At 32.4% G+C, this 16,624-nt stretch overlaps 1 protein-coding gene and 1 non-coding gene across 2 annotated transcripts; one reads left to right on the plus strand and one right to left on the minus strand.

Moving 5' to 3' along the window:
• The first annotated feature begins 560 nt into the window (after window positions 1–560).
• Window positions 561–1,385, plus strand: LOC127809330 (uncharacterized). The gene has a single exon (XM_052348095.1). It carries the CDS (start codon window positions 561–563, stop codon window positions 1,383–1,385), a length of 825 nt encoding a protein of 274 aa, XP_052204055.1.
• A 3,800-nt stretch (window positions 1,386–5,185) lies between these two features.
• On the minus strand, window positions 5,186–5,292 carry LOC127810730 (small nucleolar RNA R71). The gene has a single exon (XR_008025541.1). It is a non-coding gene; the product is annotated as a small nucleolar RNA R71 (small nucleolar RNA).
• Between the last annotated feature and the right edge of the window lie 11,332 nt (window positions 5,293–16,624).

A 16,624-nucleotide genomic window follows, 5' to 3' on the forward strand; every position in this document is an offset into this window, starting at 1 on the left:
TATTTTTATGTTAAATTTGTCTGCCGAATATTGTAATTTTGTGGTTATTGAAAAATATTTTGTACGGATTTACTTCTTTTGCAACTACAATATTCCTTTAGGTTTCGATTATATTTCCTCAAGTGGTTAGTTTACCATTCCTTAGCTTATCATTTGGAATGTTAAATACGATACTAGTGGATTTGAGAGAGGGTATTGTGGGAAGAGAATATATATATATATATAAATATAAATCTCATAATAGTGACACGCCTTGAGAGGGCAGGTTGTTACTGTTGGTATCAGAGCAAACCTTACTTGGAGACTTAAGAGATATTAATAAGGTATTTATGATCTTTAGGTTTAGAAAATTTTAGTTACGGATACTGATTCGAGGGAATTATTGGAAAAACAAAATGACAAAAGGCACAAAAGTTCTTGTTAGGATTACGGGTGGAGTTGCAACAAACTTTGAGTACTTAGTCCATTAATACCTATGAGGAAGGTTTAAACTGAACTCTAACCACAGAAGAAATCTCATATGGCTGAGATTGATAAGGTCTGAGGAGAAAAAAGGGAACATGGAGCTTAAACTGGAGAATAAAAATTTTCAGGATAGCAAGCGGTGCCCTCGATGCAAGAAAAACCACTTGGGGAGGAAATGCTTGACAAGGTCGATTCATTGCTTTGTGTGTGTGGAAGAGGGACACATGGGAAAAGACTGTCCCAAGAGGAAGGAAACACCTCCTATGGGAAACCCAGGGAGGATCATATGCTTCAAGTGCGAGCAACTGGGGCACATTGCACGGGAATGTTTGAAGAGGCTAAAAGTCGGACAGGCTGATGGGCAAACTGAGAAGATAGGGGAAGCTCGTTGGACCCGCCAGGGACGTGTCTTCAATTTGATAAAGGAAGATGCAGGGGTAGATCCTGCAGTCATACAAGGTACCCTTCTTATACTGAAAATCCCTGTGCATGCATTAATAGATCCAGGGTCTACGCATTCATTTATTTCGGATGCATTGGTCAGGAGTTTGGGAATTGAGACTAAACCTTTAGGGCATTTAATGATTATCTCAACCTCCATGGAAAAAACCATGGAGACATCGAAGCTAATTGAAGATTGCAAGTTCGGCATGAGCGGCGATAAATTTCAAGCTAACCTAATACTGCTAGATGTGAATGACTTTGACGTCATCCTATGGATGGATTTTCTGTCCAAATATGATGCCAACATGGATTGCCAGAGAAAAATGGTAACCATAAGAAAGCCTGGGGAAGAACATGTCAAATTTTGGGGACAGAGTAATCCTAAGGAAAAGAGAATAATTTCGGCACATAAAGTGGCCAGACTAATGAATAAAGGGGCATATGGGTACCTAGCCAGTGCTCAACTAGTGGAATAGGAGACTCCTAAGGTCAATGAGGTGTCGATTGTACGAGAATTCAAAGACGTGCTTCCGAAAGATTAACCAGGACTTCCACCTCATAGGGAGATCGAATTTTCCATCGAGCTAATGCCCGAAATGCAACCCATATCAATACTACCATACCATATGGCACTAGCCGAGTTGGGAGAATTGAAGAATCAGTTACGGGAGCTAATTGATAAATGATTCGTTAGGCTAAGTATGTCACCATAGGGCACACCGGTATTATTTGTAAAGAAAAATGATGAAAGTCTAAGGATGTGTATCGATTACCATTAATTGAATAAGGTCACGGTGAAGAATAATTACTCGCTCTCGCGAATCGATGAATTATTTGATTAGCTGTAGGGAGCGAAGGTGTTTTTCAAAGATTGATTTGAGATTCGGATACTACCAACTAAGGATTAAGCCTGACGATGTACCAAAGACGACATTCTGATCTTGGTATGGACATTTTGAATACTTTGTGATGACGTTCGATCTTACCAATGCACTAGCTACATTTATGGACCTCATGAACCGGGTATTTAAGCCTTATCTAGATAACTTCGTGATTGTATTTATTAATGACATACTAATATACTCTTCGGATGAGGATGAACATGAAAAACACTTGAGGATAGTGTTGGAAACCCTTAAGGAGCACCAAATGTATGCCAAATTCGCTAAGTATGAGTTTTGGTTATCCCAAGTGGCATTTTTGAGACATGTGATATCGACTGAAGGAATCGCGGTGGATCCGGCCAAGGTTGGGGTTGTTCAAGGGTGAAAGCAGCCAACTAATTTAACTGAGGTGCGAAGTTTGCTGGGATTGGCAAGCTACTATTGAAGATTCGTGAAGGAATTTTCAAAGATAGCCGCACCTCTAACAAGGCTTATATAGAAGAGAGTCAAATGCAAATGGACTGCCAAATGTGAGAAGGGCTTTTAAGAGTTTAAGGCTAGATTGACTTCAACACCAGTCTTAGCTATGCCAGGTGGGCTCAAAGGATATGTCGTATATATGGATGCCTCAAAAATAGGTTTGGATTGCGTATTAATGCAACATGGTCGAGTGATTGCATATGGGTCACGTTAATTAAAAAGACACGAAGTGAACTACCCGACGCACGATTTGGAACTAACAGCGGTAGTATATGTTCTAAAACTATGGAGACACTACATGTACGGTGAAACATTTGAAGTGTTCATGGACCACAAGAGTCTGAAATATGTGTTCTCTCAAAAAGAGCTAAACCTTAGGCATCAACAGTGGATGGAGTTCCTTAAGCATTATGTCTGCACCATTCAGTATCACTCGAGACGTGCCAATGTGGTGGTTGACGCTTTGAGTAGAAATGTGCTCACTGTTATGGCTAGGTTGATGGCTTGTGAGTGGCATTTGTTGGAGGCTTTTAGCCAACTGGTAGTGAATGTAGTGTTAAAGGAATCATCCATCCTTATTGTTGGCATGACAGTTAAGTTGAATTCGATGAATGAGATACAAGAGGCCAGTATGGGTGACAAGCGCATACTTTTGTGGGTAGATGAGCATATTCAGCCCAAGAATCCCGACTTTGAGATGCGAGATGGTATTCTTAGATTTTGAAAAAGGATATACGCCCTTAATGTTCTAGAATTGAGACAAAGGATTTTAGATGAGTCTCACAAAGCTCGATATGCAGTACATCCAAGAGCCAAAAAGATGTATAGGGATCTTCGGGAGATCTATTGGTAGCCGATGTGAAAATTTATTTATACATTTATTGTTCATAATTGAGTAATGGTTTTAGTATTTTATATGTATTTTACTTAAAATTATATAGTATTTTGAGTTTTCTTTACATATATTTAATCTTTAGTACTTGTTATTTTACAATAATACTATTTGGTGTTTAAGTTAAAAGAATAATAAAAATAAAAATAATAAAATAATAACAAAATAAAAAGAAAAAATTATAAAATTAATACTATAAATTAATAGTACAATATAAATAAAAAATAAATATTATAATATAATTAATAGTATATTAAATATTAAATATTATATTTTATTATATTATATATTATATTATGAATATATATTATATATTATTTTATAAAGTAACGTGAACATGGAGAATTAGGGCTTGGGCTGGGCGTGGAATATATAATAAATAAAGATGATGGGAGACTTGGGCGGCAGAAGCCGAAGGCAGAATTAATAGAAGGTTGCGGCGAAATTGCAAGGCAGAGAAGGACTTGGGGAGGAAAGCGGCGGAAGACGCAAGGCAGGCGCTCGACAACGAGATTGGAGAAACACTTAGAAAAGAATTACACTTTTAATTTATTTATCTTTATGTACTCTATTAAATTTATCATGATTTAATTTTATTTATTAAGATTTTTGATGAAATTTGAATCATGAACGATTTATGTTTATTTGAATTAATTTTCTTTATTTGTGTAAAAAAATTTCTTATTGTTCTTAAAATTATTAAATATTTGACTAATATTTAATTGATTTGTTGTCATGAAATGAGACCAAAAGGAGAGTCTCATGATTTGACCTACATAAGAAATTTCATAAGGAAATAGTTAGAGCGAGAATAAAGACTTGACTTGTGTAAAATTAAATTGAACAACTATTAATTTTAATGAATTGGTTGGTGTTTATTATTATTATTAAAAAATAAATAATAAATATTAATTAATATAATTGGTGTGACTTGAGAAAGAATATCAATTACTTTAGGGTTGTTCAATCATTACATAGATAATTAAAATTGGATTATTAATCAAATAAATTGAATATGATTGATTTAAGTGGATTAAAAATATCTTAATGATAAATTAATATTGGTCCTTCTTGTTATTATTAAATTAATTAGTTTTATTTTATTTAGGTTTAATTTTATTTCTTCTTTTCAAAATTGTTTAAATAATAATAGGATTAACCAATTTTGATAATTAATATATAATCTTCATGGGAACAATATCTTACTCACTACTTTATTACTTGTACAACTCATACACTTGTAAAAAATTGTTATCAAATTTTTAACGTTGTTACCAGGGATTGACATTATTAATATCAATACCAATTAACTCTATTGTTAATTTAAACCTTGATTTTAATTTTTTCTTTTTTCTTTTTCATTCATAGTTATTAGTCATTCGTTGTTCAATTTAATTGCATTTTATTTTTTATTTTTTATTTTTATTTTTTGTAGTTTAGATTCTTAGTTTGTTTATTCTTTTTGTTAGTTTGTTTGTTGTTCTTTTTTTTTTTTAGTTTATTTTTTTATGGTTAGTTATTATTTTTTCTATTTATTCTTTTTGTTACAATTAGTATTTTCTTAAGGTTTTAATTTTTTCTTTATAGAAAAAAAAAAGAGAGAAAGGTTACACTAGTTAGCCATGAATGACGACATAGTAAGAGCTGAAAATACAAAACTTTTGTGTGAGTATGTCATTCCATCAATCAATAGTGTGACTTCGAGCATTGTAGACTTGTTATTCATGTAAATAATTTTGAGATCCACCCAACACTTATTGAATTGATTTTGACTTCAGTTCAATTCACTGGATTGTCTACTGATGACCCTAATACGCATATTGCAAATTTTTTAAAAATCTATGACACTTTCAAATATAATGGTGTTTCTGATGATGCCATAAGATTAAGACTTTTCCCGTTTTCATTTAGAGATAAAGCTAAAAGTTGGTTAAACTCCTTTTCTGCAGGCACTTTCACTACTTGGGATGATTTAGCACAAAAATTTCTTGCTAAATTCTTTCCACCAAGAAAAACAGCAAGGATGAGGAATGATATTACAACTTTCATGAAAAATGAGATGGAAAGCTTGTATGAGGCATGGGAACGGTTTAAGGATTTATTGAGAAAGTGTCCACTTCATGGGTTACCCAAATGGTTTGTGGTCCAAATTTTTTATAATGGTTTGAATCATGCTACTAGGCTTATTGTGATACAGCTGCAGAAGAAGCTTTGATGAGTAAATCCATAGATGAAGCCTATGATTTGTTAGAAGTGATGGCTATGAATAATTATCAATGGTCTTTAGAAAGATCCATGCCAAGGAGACCAATTGGGGTGCATGAGACTGATGCCATTACCACTCTAAATGCAAAGGTAGATTCAATTTTTAAGAAATTAGATCAGTTGAATACTAATATGGTTCGATCTTTTGTGCAAGTTTGTGAATTATCTATAGGTTAGCATGCTACAAATAAATGCCAAGTGAGGAATTCCTTCGTATCTCAAAGTACAGAACAAGCTTATTTTTCCAATCAAGTAAGACACCAGAACAACTCGTATTCAAATGCATGTAATCCAGGGTTGAGGAATCACCAAATTTTTTCTTGGAATAGTCAAAATACAGTGAACCTTCCACCTAGATTTCAACCTGAAGAAAAAAAGACCTCATTGGAAGATTTGGTTGCTACTACTACAAATTTTATGACAGAAACGAAGGCAAACTTTTAGAATCAGTAATTAATTTTGCAAAATCAACAAGATACCATAAAGAATTTAGAGGTTCAAATGGGACAATTGGCTACTATGGTGTCTAATAAATCTCAAGGTGCATGTCCTAGTAACATTGAGACAAATCCTAAAGAGCATGTAAAGGAAATTATCTTGAGGAGTGGAAGCAATTTGGATGGGGAGCCATAAAATGTATATGAGGAAAATGAGAGGAAATCCAAATCAACTCGTAGTCCCTCGGAGCAGCTGCCAGTGAATGAAGAAAAGAAACAAGAGGAAAGAAAGTTAGAGTAGTCTAACGATACTTTGAATGAATCTTTGAGGAAGAGTTCCTACATGTTGAAAAAGTTGGGTATACTAGATTTGATTATGACATGAGAAAAGCTTTTGAATCACTTGAAAAAAGGTCAATTCCACCGCAAAGGAGTCTTAATCCTACCATGAAAGAGGTAGTGAAACCAATGGTAATCAAGATGTTTGATGCAAGTGGGCCATGAAGATTTCAATTGGAGCAACAAAGGAATCAAACTTATGAGAGTGCTAAAGTTTATACTGCAAGAACCAAAGCATGGAATGCTTCACATATAAAGATGGAGATCTAGTCAAGCTAATGACTATAAATAAGCGCTTCTTGGGAGGCAACCCAAGCTTTTTTTCCTTTTCGTTTCTATTATTTCATTTTAGTTTTGTCGAATAAATATGACCGATGACACATACTTATGATGTTGTGCAGGTTCAAAAGAAAGGAAAATAAAGTTGGTTCAGTTTGGATTGGTATGGGTATTTGTAGTGTTCAATTATGTGGCTAGGGGAGTATTCATTTTTCATTCTCCTTCTTCTTTGTTTTTCACATTGAGAACAATGTGTTAAATAAGTTTGGGGGGGTGGAATTATTAATTATTAAAATATGCTATTTGTTTTCCTTGGGTGTTTATAATGTGAATTTTTTTTGCAAAACTTATATTAGGTACATATTTAGCCAACCCCTAAACTAGAAAATTTTGTAAAGGATAAAATAAGCAGAACCTATTATTTGGAATCATGATTTATATTTGGCTTCTTTATTGTGTTTGATATTAAGTCTTTGAATGGGTAATATCTTATAAAGCAAGATTAGATATACTTAGGTTCTAAGATCATTGAAGTACATGTTCTTTGCAAAGTTGTGTGAGTTGTGTGACTATGCATAAAAAATAAATGTAATGCTTTCCTTGTGATTGTTTCCTCTGAACTATGCCTAAACAAGGTTTAAGTAAATAGAGTGAATAATGTTGAGCGAGATGGAACATAAAATACACTCGTTCAAAAAAAGAAAAAGAGAAAAAAAAAAGGAGATAAAATAGAAAAATGAAACCCTACTTTGCTATCTTTGTTTGTAGTAGTAAGAATGGATGGTTGTAAGAATGATTGTTGCACTATTCGATCATGCAGGGTATATGAGAAAGCATGATTGAGTTTAGAATTTTGTATAGATTCTTGAACTTGGGAATGTAAGTATACTGGGTTTTCTTTATTTGTTATTGTTGCATTTTGGATTGATGATTTAAATGTGGTCATAACAAAGGATTTGAATGTGATGAATGATTCCAAATATATGTTTTGTGCTTTGAGTATAGAATTTTTTCTTTATTTGAGGACAAACAATAATTCTAGTTTGAGAGTATTTGATATGAGAATTTATTTACATATTTATTGGTTATAATTGAGTAGTGTTTTTAGTATTTTATATGTGTTTTATCTAAAATTATCTAATATTTTGAGTTTACTTTACATATATTTAATTTTTAATATTTCTTGTTATTTTACAAGAATACTACTTGGTGTTTGGGTTAAAAAAATAAAAAATAAAAATAAAAATAAAAGATATTATAAAGTGAATTTTAAAATTAATATTATAACAAAAATAATAAATAAATAATTAATTAATATTATAATATAATTAATAATATATTAATTATTATATATTATATTATATATTAAATTATAATATTTATATATATGTATTATATATTATATACACGTATATTATATATTATACAAACAAGTGGCGTGAATGTGGAGGACTTGGGCAGGTCATGCCATGTATATATATATATATATATATATAAGGAGAGGAAGTTAGGCGGCCGAGCAATGCATATATATATATATATATATAGAGTATATTATAAAGTGAATGGTGAAAGGAAGAAATTGAAAAAGGAAACGGAAGCGGCGGCCAAGAAGATTGGAAGAACGCGGCACTCAGCAACGAGATTGGAGAAGTTGGGTGTGCGGCGGCAGCCGCAAGGCTTACGCACGCACCCACAAACCAGCGAGAAAGGCTGAAGTGGCGGAATAAATTTACGGAGAAGCTTGAATCATGAGTTAATTTTATTTATTAGAGTTTTTGATGAAACTTGATTCATGGATGATTTATGTTTATTTGGATTGATTTTCTGTGTAAAAAAAAAATTATTATTCTTAAAATTATTAAATATTTAACTAATATTTAATTGATTTGTTGTCGTAAAATGAGATTAAAAAGAGAGTTTCATGATTTGACTTAGATAAAAGATTTTATAAAAAAATAGTCAGAGCGAGAATAAAGATTTGACTTGTGTAGAATTAAATTGAATAATCATTGATCTTGATAAATTAGTTGGTGTTTATTATTATTATTGAAAAATAGATAATAAATATTAATCAATATAATTGGTGTGACTCGAGAAAAAATATCAATTACTTTAGCGTTGTTCAACCATTGTATAGATAATTAAAATTGGATTATTAATCAAATAAATTGAATATGATTTATTTAAGTGGATTCAAAATACCCCAATGATAAATTAATATTAGTCTTTTTTGTTATTCTCTGATTCGTTCAAATTAAATTAATTAGTTCTATTTTATTTAGATTTAATTTGATTTCATCTTTTTTAAATTATTTAAATAATAATAGGGTTAACCAATTTTGGTAATTAATATGCAATTTTCGTGAGAACGATATCTTACTCACTACTTTATTATTTGTGCGACTCGTACACTTGCGAAAAATCGCTATCACTCTCATTATTCATCCTGAGCTCATTATTTTGGTGTTTTAGCTGTTCAAAATTCTTTTGTAATTGTTCATAATCTGAGAGTAGGATTGTGGGTGGAGCTATCCTAAGGGGTCCCAGAGGTACTGAAGTTGCCACGAGGTTTCTCCATGGAATTGAAGACTATCTAAGGAGTGTTGTTTCTAACTTGCGGGCAATGCAGGCAGGACTTGCCTTCCTTGCCCTGTCGCATATCTCCTTAACCTAACTGTGTGTACCTCTCCTTGTTTTGAATATTCCATGCCTCCTAGTCTAGTAGTCTGGTTGCCTTCGAGCATTGGAATGTTCCTTGAGCATACCTCATTATCTAGGTGATATTCCAGAAGTCCAGGTATCGTAAGGTGTACCTGGCTGGGGTCTCCTGTGGCTTCTATTTGGGTACGAGTGCTCTTTTGGGTGGGGTTAGGCGGGTTCGCCAAACCAACTAACCTTGTCCTTCTTAGCATCTTGTGTTAGGATTGACTTTTGGTCGATTTTCCACATACGACGCTAAATTGTTATTGCAAAAAATACAACAATTAAATTTTATGATGTAGAACCCACTGTTATAAGCACTTAAACTTGATGTCTAGTGAGATAAGGGTGTCGTAAGAAAAGTTGTCGCGAGGGAATTCGCCTCAAGAATGTTCACCTTAAGGGTCTCGCCTCAAGGATGTTCGCCTTAAGAGTCTTGCCGCAAGGATCTCGCCTCAAGGATATTTGCCTTAAGGATCTCGTCGCAATGATGTTCACCTTAAGGGTCTCAACGCAAGGATATTCACCATAAGGGTCTCGCCACAAGGATGTTCTGCCACAAGGATCTTTGTTGCAAGGATATTGTCTTGTTGAGACTCAAAAATGGGTTAGAAGGCTTGCGAGAATCCTTGCCCGCGATGGCCCTCCGATGCCTAAGTCAGTACCGGATCAAGATAATTGTCCACAAAAATAGTAAAAACGTAGTCAATGTGTCAAAATTTTATCTAATTCGGGAGTCCATTTCATTGTTTTGTAGCTGGGTATGTATAAGGCGCGATTCTCAAGGATGCTTCGTGTAAACATGTGTCGTTTGTTGAATTGGAGTCTTGGGCTCGTTGAGACGAGGCTTTTGTCGCAAGGTCCACAGTGCCGCAAGGCCTCTTTGACAAGGCCCTTGCTGTGAGGCCCCTTACAACAATACCCTTGTGGCGATAACGTTGCTGTGAGGCTTTGGGTGGTAAGCCCCTTGCCACGAGGCTTCTTGCGGCCATGCCCTTGCCATTCTTCATTTAGTTTGCAGGGGAAGAAGAGGATGGCCAGAGGAATTAATGGAGAAATTTTGGAAGTGGAACCCAGCGTACAACGAGGTATAGTAAGGTTGCCGGTGGCATAATTGTGGCGACCCAGATCTATTTCAGATCTGGGTAGGGAACTTTTCTCTTTTCCATTCTTCATTTAGTTTTTATTTTTATTTTAATAATGTTTAGCTAAATTGTGTTAGCTAGAGTTTGGATGGATTTTAATTTTGGGATTATGTTATTGTTTATTTAGTTTGATTCAAAATTCGATTATTATTTGCATGAGAAATTTATATTGTTGTGTTTAATGTTTTAAAAGATTGGTCACCTTTTAATGATTTAATGATTTCTGCATGACTAAGTAAATGATTATTATAAGTTAGATCCATAGGCAATATAAATCACATAATTGACTATGATATTAAGAGATGATTAGCTCATGTATGAGAATCGAGGAAGTTTAGTGAGTTAAATCCCCTTCTGAAATTAGAGGTTTTCAAAAAATTTAATATTTATTTATTCTTTTGACATCTGATCAAAAATTTGACAGTGAAATTGAATTAATAAATGATTAATATGACTTGAGAAAACTTATTAATTAATTGAGTAAAATCCACCATCACATGCAAATAGTTACAAAATATTGTAAGAATATTTTTTTTATTTTGAATCGAATTGAATAGATAATTACATAGCCTAGATTAAATGAAATCTAAACCCTAGAGCATTCATTAATTATTTTTCTCAAAAAGAATTCAATTTTTTCTTTATTTTTTTATTTATCCGATTAATTAATTAGTTCAACTTAGGTTAAATTAAAATTATTTTGGTATTGTGATCTAGTTCTTGTGGAATCGATATTTGTTTTATCACTATATGCATATTTGACTAGGGTACATTTGCTCAAATTAATTGTGCATAAATCACACATTAGGAACAAGACACACACCTATATTATAAATGCGTTTTAAGCAAACACTACACCAAGGTTTCCACCCTACCTTACCTTGAAAACTATATTTACTTAGATTTTAATAGTTCTAGGAAACCTATACAATCCTTAATAATAATTTAAATGTTTACAAATAATTGTTCACACTTGAACAAAAATAAATAAGCAATTAAGCACAAATTTATAAGGCAATGAAATATAAATAAATAAATAAATTTGTAACCTCAACTTTGATGGAGAAATTTGGAATAGACTTGAAAATCATTTTCTTCTTCCTACCTTATGGCTCCTTAATGGATTTGCAATAACGCTTCGAGAGTTTCAAATTGTTTGAAAATTAGCTTGAGAGCTTTTGGGAGCTTTTAAGTGCTTTGGATAGACAATATGAGCAATGAATGATCTCCAAAATGAGTTCGAGGCTATATAAGCATTGTGAAAAATAATGTTCACTATCACTGTGGTACATTATTCATTAATGATTAGATTACTGTTCCAACGGTTTGAATACTGTAACGTATTGTAGCAACAGTTAAAAATTGATTTTTTTGTCCACATTTTGATAAAAAATATTTGTATGAATTTTTACTTACTTGAAAATAATTTTAATAGAAAATACTAATTTTGATAATACATATATTGTGCCAAAATATTTTATAAATTAAGTACAAAATATCATTTGTATTAATCATTAAACTTAATTAAAAATTAAATAAAGCAATTTCGCTCAACATCTCCAACCTCGATTGTCATTGCTGGATGAGGGAGCAAGAAACCCTCAGTCTCCCGCTAATGTTGCTGGAGTCGAAGGAGGAGGCAAGAGACCCTCAATCTCTGACCAATGTCGTTGGAGTTGAATGAGGAGATGGGAAGCTCGTCCAACATTACCAGAAACCGTCTTTATCTACATAATTAGAGGTGGCAGGAGATTGTGCTACTATCGCCAGATGAGGGGTGGGAGACCCGTTGATGTCAGATGGAGGTCGGGAGACCCAAGGTCTCCCACCTCTAAGTGATCAATGGTGTGCCTTGGTGCAAGGGCAGAGCCAGGATTTTTATTTAGTGGGGATAAACTTAAATACAAAAAATATAATTTTCAAAATAAGACAATAATAATAACATTAAAATGCAAAAAACAAATTACAATTGTTGCTTGCGGCTTTTCATACTTTAATAACGTCGCATAATGACCTCATTATCAATTTTATTAAATACATTCCTTTCAACATACACAACTAAGCTATCATTCATCCATTGGTCTCCAATCCTACTACGCAATCGATTCTTCATGATATTCATTGCAGAAAATACTCTTTCAACTATAACAGTAATAATTGGAAAAGTTAATACTAAAGTCACAAGTTTATAAACTAATGGGTACACTATATTTTTTTTTTCATCACAACCAACTTTTGTCCAAGTTCACCAAGTCCCCGTAATTCTTCAGACTCTTTGTTGAAACGCATATAAAAAATATAAGTTTGAAACTGATCATCAAGTGCTATGAGCTCTACTCTTGAAAAATCTTCAGGATAATACTCAGCAAGATGAATTAATTTTTCTTTGTCAAAAACAGAAAATGAATCATTTGGGCATAAGCATGCTATACAAAGAAGTAACTCAGCACTAATCTTAGAAAAATGATCATTCAATTCTTAAAGTTGCATATCAATGATAGCAGATAATAAGCCCACACGAAAGTGATACAAATTTGTCATTTCTTCATTGTTACGCCATGAGTGACCTCGACGTATAAAAACATTATCCATATCGAGAACATCAATATTTTGCTTTTCATGAAAAGAAACAACTGCTTTCAAAAACAAATCTCACTCATTTTCCCTATCACTTGGAGTCTTTGTTTGTATTTTCACTAAAATAATGACATTTACAATATCTTGATCTTTCCTTTATAATGCCTTGGACAATTCATTTGAAATTGCTAAGATGGTTCTCATGAGATGTAGATTAAATGCAAATTCAAGAACATTAACTATAGGCGAGAATATGGAAATCAAACTAATCAAAGTACCATAATGCGATCCCCAACGAGTATCACGAAAATGCGTAATAGTACTTTGTTGATTAAGACCCCAGCCACTTGAAACTCACCATTATGGAGTGCTTCAAAAATATTGTTTCTTGTTTCTCTCACAAAAGATCATAACATTTCAATGACGCTCCAACAATATTCATCATTCTAGAAATCAAATTAACTTGCACATGTTTCTTTGCTACAGTTATAAGTGTCAATTGAAGTTGATGAGCAAAACAATGAACATAGAAATCACATAGGTTCTCTTTCAAAATAAGTGCTTTAAAACTATTAAACCGACCTTGCATGTTGCTAGCCCATCATAACCTTGCCTCTGCAATCTAGATATACTCAACTCATATCTGGAAAACAATTTATCTATAGCATCCTTAAGTGATAGGGCAATAGTACTGGAAACATGTTCAATTCTAATAAATCATTCAACTACATATCCTGTTTTATTCACATAACGCAAAACGATAGACATCTTTTATGAGATATCCCGAGATTTATCAATTAGAATTGAAAAGAATGCATCATTAACATCTTTTATGATAAGTGATTGCGCTTAACCTTGTTCAATTAATTGAAACAAACACATATAAACAAACAAAGAAGAAAACAAGCATGCAAGCATAAGGCGTTTATATTAATCAGTGTACGAGTGTGTGTTGTAGCACAAATTTATTTACTGGATGTCGATTCACTAGGAGATCTTTATTAAGACGAAAATAAAAGCAACAAAAATGTTTATGTGCTGAACAAGTTTGTCAGACCAATTCAACTGATTTTAGGAAAAAGAAAATTAAATATGCAACTGAAAACCAAACGCGTCTCGAATTAAGACAATTTCAGTGACAATCCAAATATTTCCCAAGACTCACAAAAGAGGGTATCATCGGGTTAAATTAATTTTAAGATATTTGCTATTGATTATGTTTCGAGATGATGATGATTCTAATTTTAGTAATCGACATACATGGCATGCTGACTCTAACTTAAGCAACCACCATAAATCGAAATGTATATAAAATGCACTTAGACTTGGCGTGAGGGTATTTCCAGGTTGGGCAACACATATGCATGGCATGAGAGTTTTGGGTTAAGCATATATCTCAATTCAAACTTAAGTGTTTGTAAAAAATCTAAAAATTAATTTTAACATCTCAACTTACAATGAAATTCAGCTAATTCAAAAAAATTTGGCATCGGACACTATCCTTGCGTTGGCCAGAGAATTATTAACCACACATCTTCATTTTTGAATGCAGGAAATTAAAGTGCGGAAAAAAATTAACTAATAGAAATTAAATAACAAAAATTAAAATTATAGAAATTGAATTATAAAAATTAAAGGGCAAAAATTAATTACGTTAAATTAAAATAATAAAGTATCAACGGAAATTAATAACAATATGTAATGGATAACAGAAAATAAAAATATCAGAAATAACAGCAAAACAGAATGTAAAGCATCAACATAACTCTAATATTGAAATTTTTAACAGAATGTAAGCAACGACAGAAAATAAAAATAGGAACAGTAACCTTAATCCAACCATTAATAACAGAAACAAAAACAAAACAGTACATAAATTAAAGACCTCCTTACCGTGCGAAGATTATTCCGTGTTGCTGTGCGAAAACTCCAGCGCTGCTCCCGTGCGATGCCTTTTCCTGTGCTCCCTTCTCCCAGCGCTGTGCGCCCTCTCTCATTCCTTGCTGTCCGAGATTCCCAGCGCTGTGCGCTCTCCCTTGCTGTCGACAGATTCCCAGCGCCCCCTTATTGCTGTCCAAAAAAAATTCCCCCAAGCAGCGCACTGGCCGTATATATATATATATATATCACGCCCTCCAGATTGCCCTTGCAATTTGAATGAAATTACAACCTGAAGGACCGCATAGAGGCTGCCTCAATTTGGCTTTAAATGGGCTTCAATTTCTTCATTCAATTTGGGCTTGCACATGTGGGCTTTAAAATATTAAATTCGGCCTGTAAGTCCACTGCTTCCCTGCATCTTCAACTCCAATCTTCAATTACATGTGAGCCTCCAAGTTGACTCGTTTTGATTCGGACTTCACGCATGGCTGCCAAAATTGAGTATATGTATTTTTAATGTATTATACACATATGTGTTTATATGGTATGACACGCATATGTACATGTTTTATATTTATATATGTATTATAATATATTATATATTTATATATATATATTGTAGATTCCTTTCAATTTAATTTTTTTTGTCAAAAATTAAAGGAGAATATATTTTTCTAAAATTTCTAATTCATCCCTAATTTCTCTTTAAATTTCATTTTCAATTAAATCTGCATATAGCTACAAATTACGTATAACTATTCAACTAAAATCAATTTTAAAATAAACACAGGAGATATAATTATAACAAAATTTTAAAAAATGAATCCCTAATCAATAAGATTAATCGTTTTAATAGCAACAACTTTTACAATATCCTTCTGAATATCAGGTGATGTTAACTTGAGATTTTTAGAAGTATTTTTCAAAGTAATAGCCTTAATTTTTTTATTATGATTGGTTAGAAATTATAATAGTTTAAGAAAGTTATATTGATTATTTAAATTTTTAGACTCATTATGACCACGAAAGGGTAGTTCTTGTCGTAGAAGAAGTCGAGCACGATCAATTGATGCATTCAAACAAATTAGATAATCACACCATATTTGTTTTGACCGCCTAAATAAAACTGTATCAATATTTTGTTCTTAATTCATTAAGGCTTCACAGTTTCTTCGAACTTGATTGTGTGTACTATTGACATCTCCAACATGACTTGAAGTATATCTTTCTTTTTAAAATTACCGAACCCTTCTTTCACAAAAGAATCACCCTCTCCTTGTTTCCTATTATTTTTTTTAAAAAGATAACAGTATAAAAAAAATGCCACATCTTTGCTTCTATTATATTTCAATCAACCACCAAACTCATTGAATCAAGTTGTAATGAATTATCTTGATTTTTTTACGTGAAAATAAATAATTTCGAGAATGATATAGATCTCTTTGCAAGTAAACTCTTTTAATTTGATTTCTAAGATTAACATTATAATCCCTTATTGAAGTTCTTAGCCTAGGATATTTAAGAAGTTGTGCAATATCAATTTGCTCAATACTTCATTTGTTAATTTGTTCATTTTTTTTTTAATATGAATTTCCTCCATACTTTTTCTTCAATACTTGCTTTTTGTGTATCATCATTCTCTTGATATATCATCATTATCACCTACCTCAACACTTACTTTCTTTACCCTACTGTTTTCTTCAATTGAAAATAGAGACTTTCTTTTAAAATATCTCTCCATATCTTTCTAAAAATTAAATAAGAATTGCATAAATAATCAATGATTGATTAATATTTTTCATAAAAAAAAAAAACAGCCAATACCAATCACAT

The sequence above is a fragment of the Diospyros lotus genome, chromosome 9, assembly GCF_014633365.1.
Source record: "Diospyros lotus cultivar Yz01 chromosome 9, ASM1463336v1, whole genome shotgun sequence".
In the NCBI taxonomy this organism is placed as follows: Eukaryota; Viridiplantae; Streptophyta; class Magnoliopsida; order Ericales; family Ebenaceae; genus Diospyros; species Diospyros lotus.

Coding starts and splice junctions, on each gene's coding strand:
- LOC127809330 (XM_052348095.1), top strand. CDS start 561: ATGGAGCTTAAACTGGAGAATAAAAATTTTCAGGATAGCAAGCGGTGC.